Source organism: Hyposmocoma kahamanoa, unplaced genomic scaffold (assembly GCF_003589595.1).
Source record: "Hyposmocoma kahamanoa isolate Upper Pololo Valley unplaced genomic scaffold, ASM358959v1 232, whole genome shotgun sequence".
In the NCBI taxonomy this organism is placed as follows: domain Eukaryota; kingdom Metazoa; phylum Arthropoda; class Insecta; order Lepidoptera; family Cosmopterigidae; genus Hyposmocoma; species Hyposmocoma kahamanoa.
The window spans coordinates 3607837-3622126 of record NW_020653750.1 but is presented as its reverse complement, the minus strand read 5'-3'; the positions used below and the strand labels follow the sequence as shown (position 1 = coordinate 3622126).

The window sequence follows — 14290 nt, the reverse complement described above, 5'->3', positions numbered from 1 at the left end:
CCGCCTCGGCATAGAAGCAATCAAATTATTGCAAGTTTCAATCGAAATCTGTTCCCATGCCTCTTTAAATGCCGTGTATAGTTGATGCACGTTACTTGTACTTTTTTTGCAACCATTTTCTTCACACGGGACCACAAGTTTTCGATCGGGTTAATGTCAGGACTATACGGTGGCCAATCCAAAACTGTTACTGATTGGCTTCTAAGAAATTCTTTGACCACTGCTGAAGTGTGTTTGGGATCATTATCATGTTGAAAAGTCCATATCACCGGCAAATGATCCTCGGCATAAGGTAACATGGTGTTTTCTAAAATATTTTTATATTGAAATTTATCCATGTTACCTTCTATTTTTTTAATAGGTCCCACACCGTGACCAGAAAGACATCCCCAAACTTTGATATTACCCCCTCCATGTTTAACAGTTTTTTTTTGTGTATTTTGGATCCATTTCTTTTTTTGAAGGACGCCTCACGTAAACTTTTCCATCAGAGTTAACCATATTTATTTTAGTTTCGTCAGAAAAAAGCACATTTTTCCACTGTCGCTCTGTCCAATGTGCATATTTTTTGGCAAACAGCAATCTGGTTTTGATGTTTTCTTTCTTCAAAAGGGGTACCTTCCGAGAAATTCTTCCAAACAAGTTTGCCTCACATAATCGCCTTCTCACCGTTCTTGCAGACACTCCTCTAGATTCCTCTGCACCAAATACTTCCAAGCGAATGACTTCTGATCCTTTGAAAGGGTCTTTTTTAGCCAACAATTCTATTCTTGTGTCTTCTCGCTGGGTTGTTTTTCGCGGTCTAGGTTTCCTAGGCACATTTTCCGTAGTGTTAAATTTCTTAAAATGCCGGATAGCGTTCATTACCATATCTTTCGGGCATCGCAAGTGTTCTGCAATTTTCCTATATGACCATCCTTTTTCATAAAAAAACAGAATTATCTTCCTTGTGGAAGGATCGCAACTTTTGCTTTTTCCCATAATATTTCAATTTAAATTTCACAATACACTTAGAGCACGGCTAAAACTGAGTGAGATTTTGCGTATCACGAAAATTCGCTCAATATTAGAAAAAATCAGTGCTCTTTTTTATTTTTTATTTCAAGTTTAGAACACGAAATACGCACTGTCTTTAATTAGATGGCCAGCAGCTAATGCATCGAAAAAGTTTGAATGATATTTGAAACAGGAACTATGTAAACTCTTTTTAGTTAAACTTTGATACTGTTCTCATTTAAAAAAATATATGATGTCAGTGTATGTAAAATGACTATTAAAATGGAATTGATACCTATCTTGGGTCTCTAAATATCATTTAATTTGTTGTATGTGGTCAACATCAAGGGTGTCTTTAATTATGTGACCACCACTGTATATAAAATGAGAAATTAATTATGAAAGATATTTTTTAATTTTTATAGTAGGTACGTAAGAAACAAGGGCATTTACAGTTCTTTTCACATAGAATGGGTACGGTGTTGTTTGGGATTTGGAGTTTCTATACTCTGAGATGAAATAGAAGAAGTATAGTGTAATGGTATCATCACAAAAAAGATTTTAAGAATAGTGGAAAAGTAAAAAGGTCTAAAAAAGATGTTTTTTATATTGTTCTTGAATTGTGTGCACATAAACAAAATATTATCCAATCATCATTTTTATTTAAAACGTCCTATTTAAAATTGGCAATGTTTCGGAGGTACACAACCTTTGGCTGCCTTTTTTATTTATTCGGTACACAAACACAAAATATACTTTTAAGCAGAAGTGTTATTAACAAGAATTTATTGCTTTAATACTATTACTTTTATATTTTATTAAAAATAATGTTTTTTATGAAGAATAATAATTTAATAAATTTATTCCATATTAAATAATGTTACTTATAATTAATATTAAAAATAAAAAGTCTATTTTTAATCAATAGGCATGGAAAATGTCAGGTCGGCGGTTTGCCTGCCTACCAGACTGAGCTGCATCGTCACAATTTTGTTCATTCGGTTTCTGACGTTTGTTCTTATCAAATGTACTCCTTGCTGTACATGCGTCGCTTAGTTACATGCTTTATACTTTCTTATAATAGTTTTTGAACAATAAGTAAAAAAACTGATTGCCTTTTGTTTTATACATGAAAATACGTAATTACATCCTATTTCGCTTGAGTAAAAACTTAAATCAATAAATGTTGTGGAAAATAAAACAAGGTATACAATAAATAACGCTAACACTTATAGCTCCGCACTAGGAAAACCCTGTGTCGCGGGTGCCATTTACATGCACATAGAACACCACAAATTACACTCAAACTCACGAGTAAAATATTTATAGGTCATACAAATATTTCTCCCGAACCGGGAATCGAACCCGGAACCCCTGTGTGGCAGACCTGTGCGGTAGCCGTTCGATCGGAGTTCTATACGGTGGCAGTATAGAATTTGTGCCTAATCTAAGAAAAAATCTGTGGTATGTGTCTTTTGCGCCTTGTATGGAGTACTTTTCTATGGGCCGTGACTTTTCTCATATTTTCGTCATAATTTCTCAATTGAAAATATTTTATGAATTGATGATGATTTTAAAACTCAACCCAAAATGATTTTAAAAGTTTTGAAAGTTGTTTATCCTAAAAGGGTATTGTTGTCGTTTATAAATTGGACGTAGTTAAGCAAAAAGGATCCAATCCACAAAATTATCAAGAAATTAGCTCTTAGATCAGCAAAAAAAATCCAACATGAATAAATATCTTTGGAGTCTGACATTATAAGTTTTGAAAATAAAACAAGAGTGGGAAACATTTCAAACTGCCATATCTCGAAATTGACTGGATGCATTGGATCCTTCTTGTTTAATTACGTCTAATTGTTACTCGTAGTATGAAAAGTAGAACCGGAAAAAGGTTGATGTTCTATGAGATGTTGCTTTGACAGTTGTTTGTTTTTGGACTTGGAATTTTTAATTAATAATTTTGGCTTGGATACAACTCCTTTGAGCCATGTCTTCGTTTGATTATGTTTCTGTAAATATGGCCGCCACAAAGAGGATAGGCAATTTGAGGCGGCGTGCTTGGATTGACTCGGGATGCCTTAGAACGGGCCGATACGGGTATTTTAGTTCGAGATTCGTATAGTTTCGCGTTTTAATCTTCGATTAAGGCACGATAGCACTATTCTATTCCACTTTAAACTAGATTTCACAAAATAATTGAAAGTCAAAATAAAAACGACACTTTTCCCTCCAAAATGCCCAGAGCGAATCCTTTTTTTGGACTTGGATTTCATCTCAAAGTATAGGGATATAGTCACGTGAAATCGAATGAAAAATTATCGATTTAAATATCGAGATAATATGTAATGAAAAGAGAATCGATTTAGGGATAATAATTTAAGAACAAATATTAATCAAAATATGAAGACTTTATTAGGTAACTTATTTTTATCTTTATCATTTCTGTTTCTATCAACTTAATATACTCTAATTTTTACTTCAAATTACAACTTCAACAAATAGAATTTTTTGGTATCTTATAACAAATTTACTATTTCTTTTTGTGAGATTAGTTAAAAATAGCATGCGACGTAAAAAATTGAGATGTCACAGTACCTGACTTATGTGAAATGGAGGGTGGAATTTCAGATAGGACCTTTTTTTGTTACTGCCGGGGGTCAAGGCGGGCCTATGCCCCGGGCGGCAAATTCAAACTTGACAGACGAATACACTACTCATCATTAACTCAACTTTGACCACTGACACGTCTAGTATCTTAGAGCATATTAAAGAACTGGAGGCGGCATTGATAGGCAGTCCCCTTTGTCAAAGTATGAGCCCAAAATGACCTGTTGCCACAATAAAACTACTTTGGAATCGATTTCTTTCCATTTCCATTATCGAATTCACCGCGTCAAGTCAAGTGCTCCTGGAAACATGTCGTCTTGCGCCATATAGAATTGTAAAAAAAGATCTACTGCATCTTGTCTAATCAAGGAAGAAATTACATTCCATATCTTAAAGCACAAAGTTACTGAATGCAATAAATAGATTGTATATACAAATTATGCAGGTTGATTTCACATCACATTTCCTTCATATTCACACACTGAATTTTACCTAAATGTAATATATATATAGTAATATATCCAAATTTACACCCTTCATATTTCAAATAAATAGAAAGCTTTGCCTCCTCCTGAATAATCACTCTTTATAAAAGACGAGTTTGAGAAAGTAAGGCATCGTTATACAAGTCTATTTTTTGTATTAATTGCTGGTTTCCTATTTCAACATATTTTTTTCACGACGATCACATTGATTAAATTTATCGATTACGTGGAAAATATTTCGAGTCATTCGAACATTTTGCAAACACTGAATTATCGATCTAATAGGTCGTAATTGTAATCATTCTTCGCTTAAACATGGTCCTTTCGGTTCACATCTTAGAGTTTTTACAATTAACAAAAGTCAAATCATGACGTATTACACACTTGTGATGTAAAAAATAAAAACGGATTTCCCCACGGGACTATCTAAAAGGTTCGGCACGAGTTGTTTTCCAAGTTTAAAATGAAATAACAAGTTTATTTATTGATAAAATTTTAATCTTTCTTAACAATATTGAGATCACAAGTTTGGCTTTTTTAAAATTATTTTTTGAAAACAATATCTGCAAGATGTCCCCCATTTTCATCTCTGCAAAGTTGGAGCCTTTTGATGAAATTTTCTTTCACTTTTTCTAACATTTCATTTGAAATGTTTTGAATTTCATCACGAATCTTCTGTTTTAATTCGGCCAGAGAGTTAAGTTGGTGACGAAAGATCCTTTCCTTCAGATATCCCCACAAGAAAAAGTCGGGGACAGACAGGTCGGGTGACCTTGCGGGCCAGTGGATGTCCCCGAACCTGGAAATCAGGCGCCCTGGGAATGCTTCCTTGAGAACAGCCATACTTTTTCGGGCTGTGTGCGGGGTTGCCCCGTCTTGTTGAAACCAGATGTTCTGGAGCTGACGTCTGGCCAATTCCGGAAGAAAGAAGTTGTTCACCATAGTGGAATAATTTTCCGAATTGACGGTAACCGTGTTGCCATGCTCGTTTTCGAAAAAATAAGGGCCTATGACACCTTTCACTCCGATTGCGCACCAAACTGTTACCTTTTGGGGATGCAAATGGTGTTGGTGTAATTCGTGCGGGTTGGTGTCGCTCCAGTACTTGAAGTTTTGCTTGTTCACGTAACCGGAAAGGCAAAAATGGGCTTCATCCGACATAAACAAATTATCCAGTAATTCAGGATTCTCAATAATTTGCTGCTGCATTAACTCACAAAATGCTTACCTCTGAATTTTATCCCGCTCAGTAATTGCTTGGACGACTTGAAGCTTATAAGGATGAGCTTATGTGCATCAATTTTTTAAAAAGCCAAACTCGTTGACCGTCAAATGAACGCATGTTATCTCAATTTGAGCCATATGCAAATGTTTTATTTCATTTTAAAGTTGGAAAACAACTCGTGCCGACCCCTTTACTATGCTACACAAGTTGTCAATAATGTCGCTATCGATAAAATTATTAGGTGCGAAATGAATAAATGTTATTTTCTTTAGTACTTAGAGTTGTATACCATGTGTCATTAGGCTATGAAAGTAGTTAAAATGAACCAATGTGGCGGTTTCTACACTTTTTTTCTATAAAGTTTTCGTTTTTTATAAATCAGGAACACTGCAAAGCTGATGCGATATAAAAATGTTAGGTGATGCACAGTCAAGAACGTGTCAAGCTGGACATTGGATGGTTGAAATCGTAAGTGGTATGCCGCTCTCAACTCCATGGAGTTGAATTTAAATCTTAAATGTCGAGCGCTGACAGAAAATATAGTTTAGTTCTTAATTTAAATGGCATAAATTTGAAAAAGAAAATCTGCGCACAATTGAAACTTATTGGTATGCGGGGTATAAATATAATACAAAAAATTAAATAAAGGCACATCCGTCAGTCGAGACCATGGAACCCGTTAGATAGTTTCATTTTCTATATGTAACAATGGTGAAAACCTAAGAAATCGATATTTTAACTATACTACATATGGGCTCGTTTCCTAACCGTAACTACTCCAAGATATAACAGTTAAAAGCTATGAATTTTCACAAGGCACAAATCAAATTTGTAAAATCACTTCGAAAGCATTGACACAAATAATAATTACTGTGGCACCTCAGCTCCAAACGAATCATTTCAAGATCATAGAATAGTCAAAAGTTGAAATAACATTATTTCCAAATTCATAACTTGGAACAATTACATCGTGCACCAGTTATGGTTTGGAACCGAACTGCCATAGCACTTTTTTTTGTATGAATACACCCGATACTAATAAATAATTTTATTAGACACGCGCCTACAGAAATCGTCCTCTTTTTAGTGAATTTTATCTGTTTATAATTTAAATTATAATTTATGTCACATCTAGCTATGTTGTTTAGATGAAGCCTTAACACTCGATAATATTCGTACTCGAACCTAATACTTATTTAACTTAATACTCGCCACTATCCACACATGACATGTTCAATCTTTTATTATAGCGATAATCGACACTGCAAGTCGATAACTTTCGTTTGTAGCAAATCCACTGAAATGGATTTCTTTTTATACGCATTCTGTGTACGGACATGATATGAATGTGTGTTTTATCTGTGTATTTGTAAAAGTAAGCTACTGTTGTCGAATTTTGTTTGTGTGAGACTAAAGTGACACAACTCGAAACAGCATTTGAGTGCACCTCCTGCTTGTAGTACACCCTCCCGCCCCTAAAAAAATAACAAAGTTTTGTTTGAGAGACAACTCTAATAGCGATTCCCGATCTATACGCTCTAAGTCTAGTACATTATTTTTTTCATTACATTATTTATTGCATACCCTATCCTGTGCTCTCGCAAATAATATATATGTCCTATACGTCCTTGTATGTATATTTGTAAATGAATAGGCTTATTAACACAGAAAGAGCAGCGCTATAGTCCATCTGGCTGAAATGATGATGATGATCGAAAAAATTCAAGATCCGGGACTGTCCCCGAGTTGACATAAATCCAGACGATACTAATTTATTGCACTGACAACACGAACGTTGTAAAAAATCTTGTGAAAACTATCTTAATGTAGTTTTTCTACTCCTGTACTTTGATCTGTTAATTATAATTTCATAAACCATTCAAATTCAAATAATTTATTTCGGAATATTACATCCTTATTATTGAACAAAATTATTAAGGCGCTCTTTTTAGTTCTGAATCAAAATTCTATCGTCCATGGTACTCGCTACTGAGCTGAAAAATTTCACTAAAGTTCTTTACACAGAACTATTATGAGTATCGTAGTACTGTACCATGAACTATAAGTCTTATTTGATATTTTTGAAACTCGTTATACAAGTTTCAAAAACATCAAATAAGACTACTCAAACCACTATACTGCCTCCTGATTGCTTAAATTGGCCTAAAAGTAATCGAACAAACGAACCATAAATTTTGATTAAAAATTATTAGTAAAATATATGCGGTACTTGATCAGTTCCATTCTATCTCTTTGGTTTTTGTTTTGTAGCGTTTGTTTGGCTTTCATCTAAATATACGAAGAGGCTGTATGGTGGAATCATAACCTACCCTATTAGATGGATTAAAATTTGTTTTAAAAAAATTGCGTTTGTTGTCATGGATTGTTAACAAAATACTTAAACATTAAAATATTGGTTCTGTTCATTGACCTATCAATAAATGGACGTCGGGTTCGCGTTAAAAAGTGTCCGCGCCTGTAGGGCGTTAAAATCGCATACAGAGCGTCAATCGCGCAACAGTCTTCGTTTGTTCGACTGACAGCGCGGTTGTCACTCATGCAGTACCATTTAATAATAACTTGTAAAAATTACTGCAGTAAAGTTTACAACAGGATTTTGTATCATATTTTCACTAAACAAATATATTGTGTTATCATAGTTCTCATTTAAAAGTGTTATTTTGTTCAGTTTTATAGTATTTAATTTATATTATGAATCGTAAATATAAATTACAAAAGCACATAAAATAATAAAATAGCTAACTGTCCTTTTTCTACACATTGCATGCGCAAAAGATGGAAAGAAGCAAGCAAGCAAGTCAATTTCAAGAAGCTTATAAACTTCTTGGTCATTTTCAATTGTTCGAACCGTAAGCGATTGAAATATTTGGAACAAAGAAACTATAGAGTCGTGTTGATTTTAATCTTATTTTTAAAATGACTTTTTATTAAACGTTAGCAATAAATAACAAAACATTGTTGTACTCGTTTTACAGATAGGGATTACCTATCAGAAGTCAGAAAATACATTTGCCCGAAACAACGTTAGCTCGAATTTTCATAATGTCAAATGTATTTTTTTAGGAATATTACAAAACAAAAGCTAATTTTGGCTTTGTGAGAAGCATCAAAATTACTTGAAAACGTAACGGTTTTGTTATAAATCGGTTTTCGGAATTACGGATATTTGAGTTTACGTTTAGTTGGAATATCGGTACATTTCTTACAGTACACGCTTATTTTCACATTTGTAGTAATATTTGTATGTATGTATCTGCCCAACTCTTTATTATTTCTTTAAGTGAATTTGTACAAAATTCGACGTAATAATATATATAAAAATTAATTAATATTTACGATAAAGGCTACTCCATTACTCTTGTGTCAAGTAATTTTCAGTCGAAGCCAAATATGGTATTTTTGAGCCCTTAAATTGTTGCAAGCAAAATTAGGCAGTAGTGCAATGACGTTACAATTTAAATTAAATGTTTTAGTTTTTTATATTTCGTTACATGTCATTACGTTTATATAGGTTAAGTTCGGACATTTTTTTCGTAGTTTTTGTATTAGACCCGATGTCCATTTGTTGGTAGGTCAATGGTTCTGTTTCATAATTTTATTTATTCGTAGAAAAAGTATTGTGTACAATCATTACATAATTAAGGTCTTAAAATCTCGTACCTATTACTTAGGCCACTCGGCAACGGTACTCGGCTTTAAGAACCCTCATTATGCAACGATTGCATAAAACACTTATCAGCTTTTAATTTTATACAATAAATGTTAAAATGTTGTGCCTCAACTTTTCTTATGATACCGTAAATACCATAAAGTGTTTTAAATCATAAATTGTCCTTTAATTTACTATTTAGTATAATTTTTACATTGGTTTATACGCAATATTAAAGTGTTAACTTAGTTAAAACATATATATTATATAAATCTGTGATAAATTAGTACTTATCTGTATCAAATAAATTATACCAAATCAACTTACTACTTTCTGCAGTTTTATTTAAAATAGAGGCCATTGCTAATCACTGTTATGCTAACAAATTAACAAGTCTTTCGAATTTTTCGTGCATAATTATGTATTTTATTCATTTGTATGTGTTGTGTTCTAAAAGCAGGAAGTTTTAATCGTTACAAATTAACACGTCGCTACCCTAAAATATATTATTTCGCCACATACATCAGTCATCACGTGGGAATTATACATAAAATCCCATTGATATGCTTTTTAAAACTTCCTGTTTTTTAAAATTATCTATTATGTTTGATCGATGCTATGATTTTCATTTTATGCTCTAATAAATGACAATTTTGCCTGCGTAGTACCTAGTATGTTTCATTATGAGTATTCAGGTTATTAAAAAACAGGGATATAAGGTTTGGAACCCATTTGGTTGCACTGATGTGCATGCCACTCGCACTAAAAACACTTTGTGAATGGGACGTCGTCGCTTGCACGCGGCCGCGTACGCGCCACTCTTACTGCGGCTACGTGATAGTCAACGGCCTAAACAACGCGGCCGCACGCGATCGCACGATTGCTCCCAGTGATGCCTTCTAGCTTTATCGGTGACCACGTCGGTTCATGGAAAAATGTGATATATTGTACCCTACGTAAAGACTACATTGTATTAATGTAATGTCTCGCTAAATTATATATATCTATATATACACATATATATCATATATATGTAGGCATTTTATTGCATATAAACTTTAATCATATTAATGTATGACTCGGGCTTGTTTATATCAAGCTACTGGAAAGCCCTATGAAGTTTGACGTATAATGCTTGTCTTTGTAGGTGGATAATTAAAAAAAAATCTTCAATACTTAATGTGTTTTCAACTCTTAAGGTTACTTTTGCTTTAGCTTTTTTGACAGTCAAGATTTGCGTAAAGTAAAGCAGTTCGCTTCCTTTTTAGTGGTAAGCAATAAAACTGTGAAACAAACAATGAACATAAACCTGATAAGTATACTTACTCCAATAAAAAATATATAAATTTAATCTAATTGAAATGAAATCGACTTAAAAGTAGTTCTTCGAAATTAAGGTGAAGTAGTTTTCAACCAAAAAGCGAGCTATTACGATCGGAAACATTAGCGTAGAAATCTGCAAACGCACTTGACAGACTAATTTTAATGTAGATTTTATTAGGAGGTAATTTATACTCAAATTTCTGAAATTTACAATAGTGTTAAACGTTGGGTAAACAAGTTTCGGAATGAAATTCATATAATGTTACAAAACTGAAGATAGCGGCACCTTTTTCGTAAAGTAGCGGCCACTTGGGCGGACCTAACATATAGCATTGCTCTGTATGGGGTTGCTCACAGCGCCTTGCCACTACGCGACGCGAAAGCTGTATATAAGCGAATTCATATATTTAAATGAGATTTAGATAAAGTTGCAGTGTCGAGGCGATAGCCGTGACTGTGTGAGTGAGAATCACTGTAAGCTACACATTGATTTGTTTATCGTTCACTTTTCAATATTTTGGGGATTCTGTTCAGAGATCTTTCATGATTCTTCAATGCAGTTCAATTCATGAGGCAATTTCATTTATCCAATGGCCTTACTTTTGTATTTCCCACTTTGTCATTGTTTTTAACTGCTCGAGGATTCATTCATGGAGATAAGACGAAGTAAAGTATTCTTATTTTATTTCCAGGTATGGGCCTCGAGGCAATGCACCTCCTCCTGGATATCCTCCAATGGGGCCAAAAGTTATACCTCCACTAGGAAATATTCCAATGCAAGGCGAACCTCCACCAGGATATCGTGGTCGCTATGATGGTTTACCTCCCTTTGAAGATGTCCCGCCGGGCGTTGAGCCTCCTGTACCTGGATTTGAACCATCTCCTTTTGAGAAGCCGCCTTTCGGTGCACCAGGATCAATGGATCGCGAACGAGGACCGGCACCTAATTACAGAGAGCCTTACAGGCCACCCTTTATTGAAGGCCCAGGCCCAGGTCCAGGTTACAGAGATATGCCTATTCCACCAGTACAAAATGAAATTCCAGTTCATGTTGGAGATCAACCGCCTCGTTATCGCGATAATTATCGGCCGGGTCATCAATATCGCGATCAAGGTCCTATGCCATTCCGCGAAGGCCAGCCATATCGTGATTCTGGACCGCCCCTTCCTTACCGGGACGGACCACCTGGACCTGCGCGTGAATTTAGAGGTGGACCTGCTAGTCAATTTCGAGATAACTCCTATAGGAATAATCATCCGTATAGAGATGGTAACTTTCGAGATAACCCTCCCCATAACTTTCGTGAAGGTGGTGCACCGTTTAGGCCCCCAAGTGCGGATCCGAGGGATCCAGTGCCACCAAACTATCATGATCCTAACTACCGTGATGGTTATAGAGATGAAAATAATAGAGAAATTGTAAGGCCAGGTTATAGGCCAACTTCACATGGCCGAGGTGGTTCAAGACGTAACCCTAATATAGAACACGAAAGGCATAGAGACAGAGGTCGTGAGCGCGAACGATTTAATGACAATAGGGATGTTACGGATAGAGCAGAAAGATCGCGTGATGATAAGAGACCCGGTTACGAAAAGAGTCGCGAAGGCCGTGAAGATCGGCCCCGCGATTACGATAAAAACCGGGAATATGAAAAAGAAAGAGACTATGATAGAAATACACCTGATAAAAAAGTACGTGGCTCTCCAAAGCGTAGCAGAGATGGAAGAGATAAGAAGCGTAGTGAATCTCGAGGAAGGTCCCGTGAACGTGATCGGGATGTAAAAAGAGAGAAGAAAGACGAAAGAGTTCGCGATAAATCGTCTGCTGATGGAACCAAGGAACACAAAGAAAAAGAAAAGAAAGAAAAGATAAAAGAAAGAAAAAAGAAGAAAAGAGAAAAAGATACTGAAAAAGAAAAGAAAAAGAAACGGGATAGAAAGGACAAAAAAGACAAAGATTTCTTAAAGAAAGACGATGAAAATGCAGAAAAAACGGAAGAAAAAGGAGATGAAAAAGAAAGTGATAGTCAACAATTAAACCAGCATGACATAGATAATACTGAAAAGAATGAAACAGAACTTAGAACCTTACACAAAAAAGAAGAATCGCCTAAAGTAGAGTCTGATGAGCAGCCAAAAGATGACCTATATGGAGATGAAGCTGCTGAAGCTGTGGATAAAGAAATCATACAAAATTATATTAAGACGGAAGAAAATGACACTATTGATGATCAAAAAAATATGGAACATTTTACCAAAGAAGAACCTTTTGATGGAATAGAACTTCAAGCGAATACTGATGAATTAGACTTAAAGGTAGACTTTGAAACTACTCCTCAAAACAAAGAAATGTTAGCAATCCTACCGGAATTATCTAAATGGGAAGTTGAAGACGATAATATGGAAAAATTAAAGGAACCTGGTGAAATCACGTCGCCGGAGGAGGAAGAAGATAGCGGTAAAGTTACGTCAGAGGTAATCAAACGAGCTGAAAATGCTATATTTGCAAAAGCAATTAATTCTTTGAGACCAATAGAAATTAAGAAGATAAGCAGCGATCGTGCGAAACTGTACAGTGACGAACCGCAACCTAAAAGTTCAATCCAGGTAACAGTTCCTTTATCTGAAACTGAAACACGAGCTGTTGAAATAAATGATAAGAAACGGCGATATTCCAAAACACCACCACCTAGGCTATCAGTGAAAGAACGTTTAGGCGGCAAAGTAGAAGATATTCGTAGACCAAGAGAGCCTCGAGTGGTTCACAGTACAGTAGAACGTGTCAAGTCTCGATCTAAAACTCCGAAAAAGGATCAACCGTATCGCAGAGTCACGTTGGAAAAAGATAGAAACCGTAAACTTGATGATATAAATAGACAGGAAGTTCCTAAAAATGAGAGACGCGTGGCATCGGAAGCCAGTAAACCTGAAAAACACAACATCCGGAACTCTGGCAAAGATAATAAAAAGAAAGATGCGGAGAAGTTTATTAAACCCGAAAAACCTCATCACGAAGAAACTTCAGAATATCGTCTCCGTGTTGATAAAAATATAAAAGACGAGAAACACTCAACTACAGATCGTGAAAGAAAGAAATCTACGTTGGATGAAGCGCATTTTGAACCTGATTACGATGAAAATGTCGAGTCAGAAAACGAAACAAAAGACGAAACTTTGAAAAAGAGGAACCGATCCCGCTCTCCTATGGGTCCAACAGAGCCAAAAAAAATCAAACTTGATAAAAAAAATGACACAGAAACTGACACTATAAAACTTGACTTAACTAATGTGAAAAAGAAGCCTGATTCAGACAGCGAATCATCTAGTTCTGATGTTTCGTCTTCCTCATCTTCATCAGATGCACGCAAGCGCAAGAAGAAGAAAAAGCGGGCAAAGAAAAAGAGGAAGCGCGCTGCTAGCGATAGTGAGAGCGAATCAGATTCTAGTTCCGACGACCATAAGAAAAAGAAGAAAAAACGCAAGCATAAGAAGAAGTCCAGTAAAAAGAAGAAGAAATCTAAACATAAGTAAGTGTTTAGGTTAGTTCATTGAATGTTTTAATTAACAAGTTTGTAGTGTACCCACACATATTAAGGTATAATATAATAGTTTTATTTTGGATCGTCAAGCTTGGTTTTCAAGTTAATTAGAATATAGGTAGGTATGTATTTAGAGGATTGATAAAATGATGTTATAAAATTCTGCATTCAGATACTATGTACGAAAATTTAAAAAATATCTAAATAAAAAAAAGGATTGAAGTCTACTTATAGTTTTATTTAATTGTAAGCTATAGTTGCTCTGTCACGAGTGTGGTATATGGTATGATCATCGAGTATATCCTATGTACTCAATGGATATGATGCAAGCAGAGCAAGACCGGTCGTTTTGGCGATCTTTGGGGGACGTGCCTATCGTCCACCAGTGGACGTCATACATGACAATAATCTACAAATTCTGCGCCTTTTTTTTAATATGTAC

At 35.1% G+C, this 14290-nt stretch overlaps 1 protein-coding gene across 2 annotated transcripts in view; it reads left to right on the top strand.

Annotated features, from left to right (window-relative positions):
- LOC113228563 (E3 ubiquitin-protein ligase RBBP6) overlaps positions 1–13855 on the top strand; it is a 55546-nt gene extending 41691 nt beyond the window's left edge. For both annotated transcript variants that reach the window (XM_026461914.1, XM_026461913.1), the window contains one exon: positions 11002–13855. In XM_026461914.1, coding sequence (XP_026317699.1) covers positions 11002–13840 — 2839 coding nt within the window. In that variant the 3' untranslated portion in view covers positions 13841–13855. The remainder of the gene's footprint in view (positions 1–11001) is intronic.
- Positions 13856–14290: the final 435 nt, after the last annotated feature.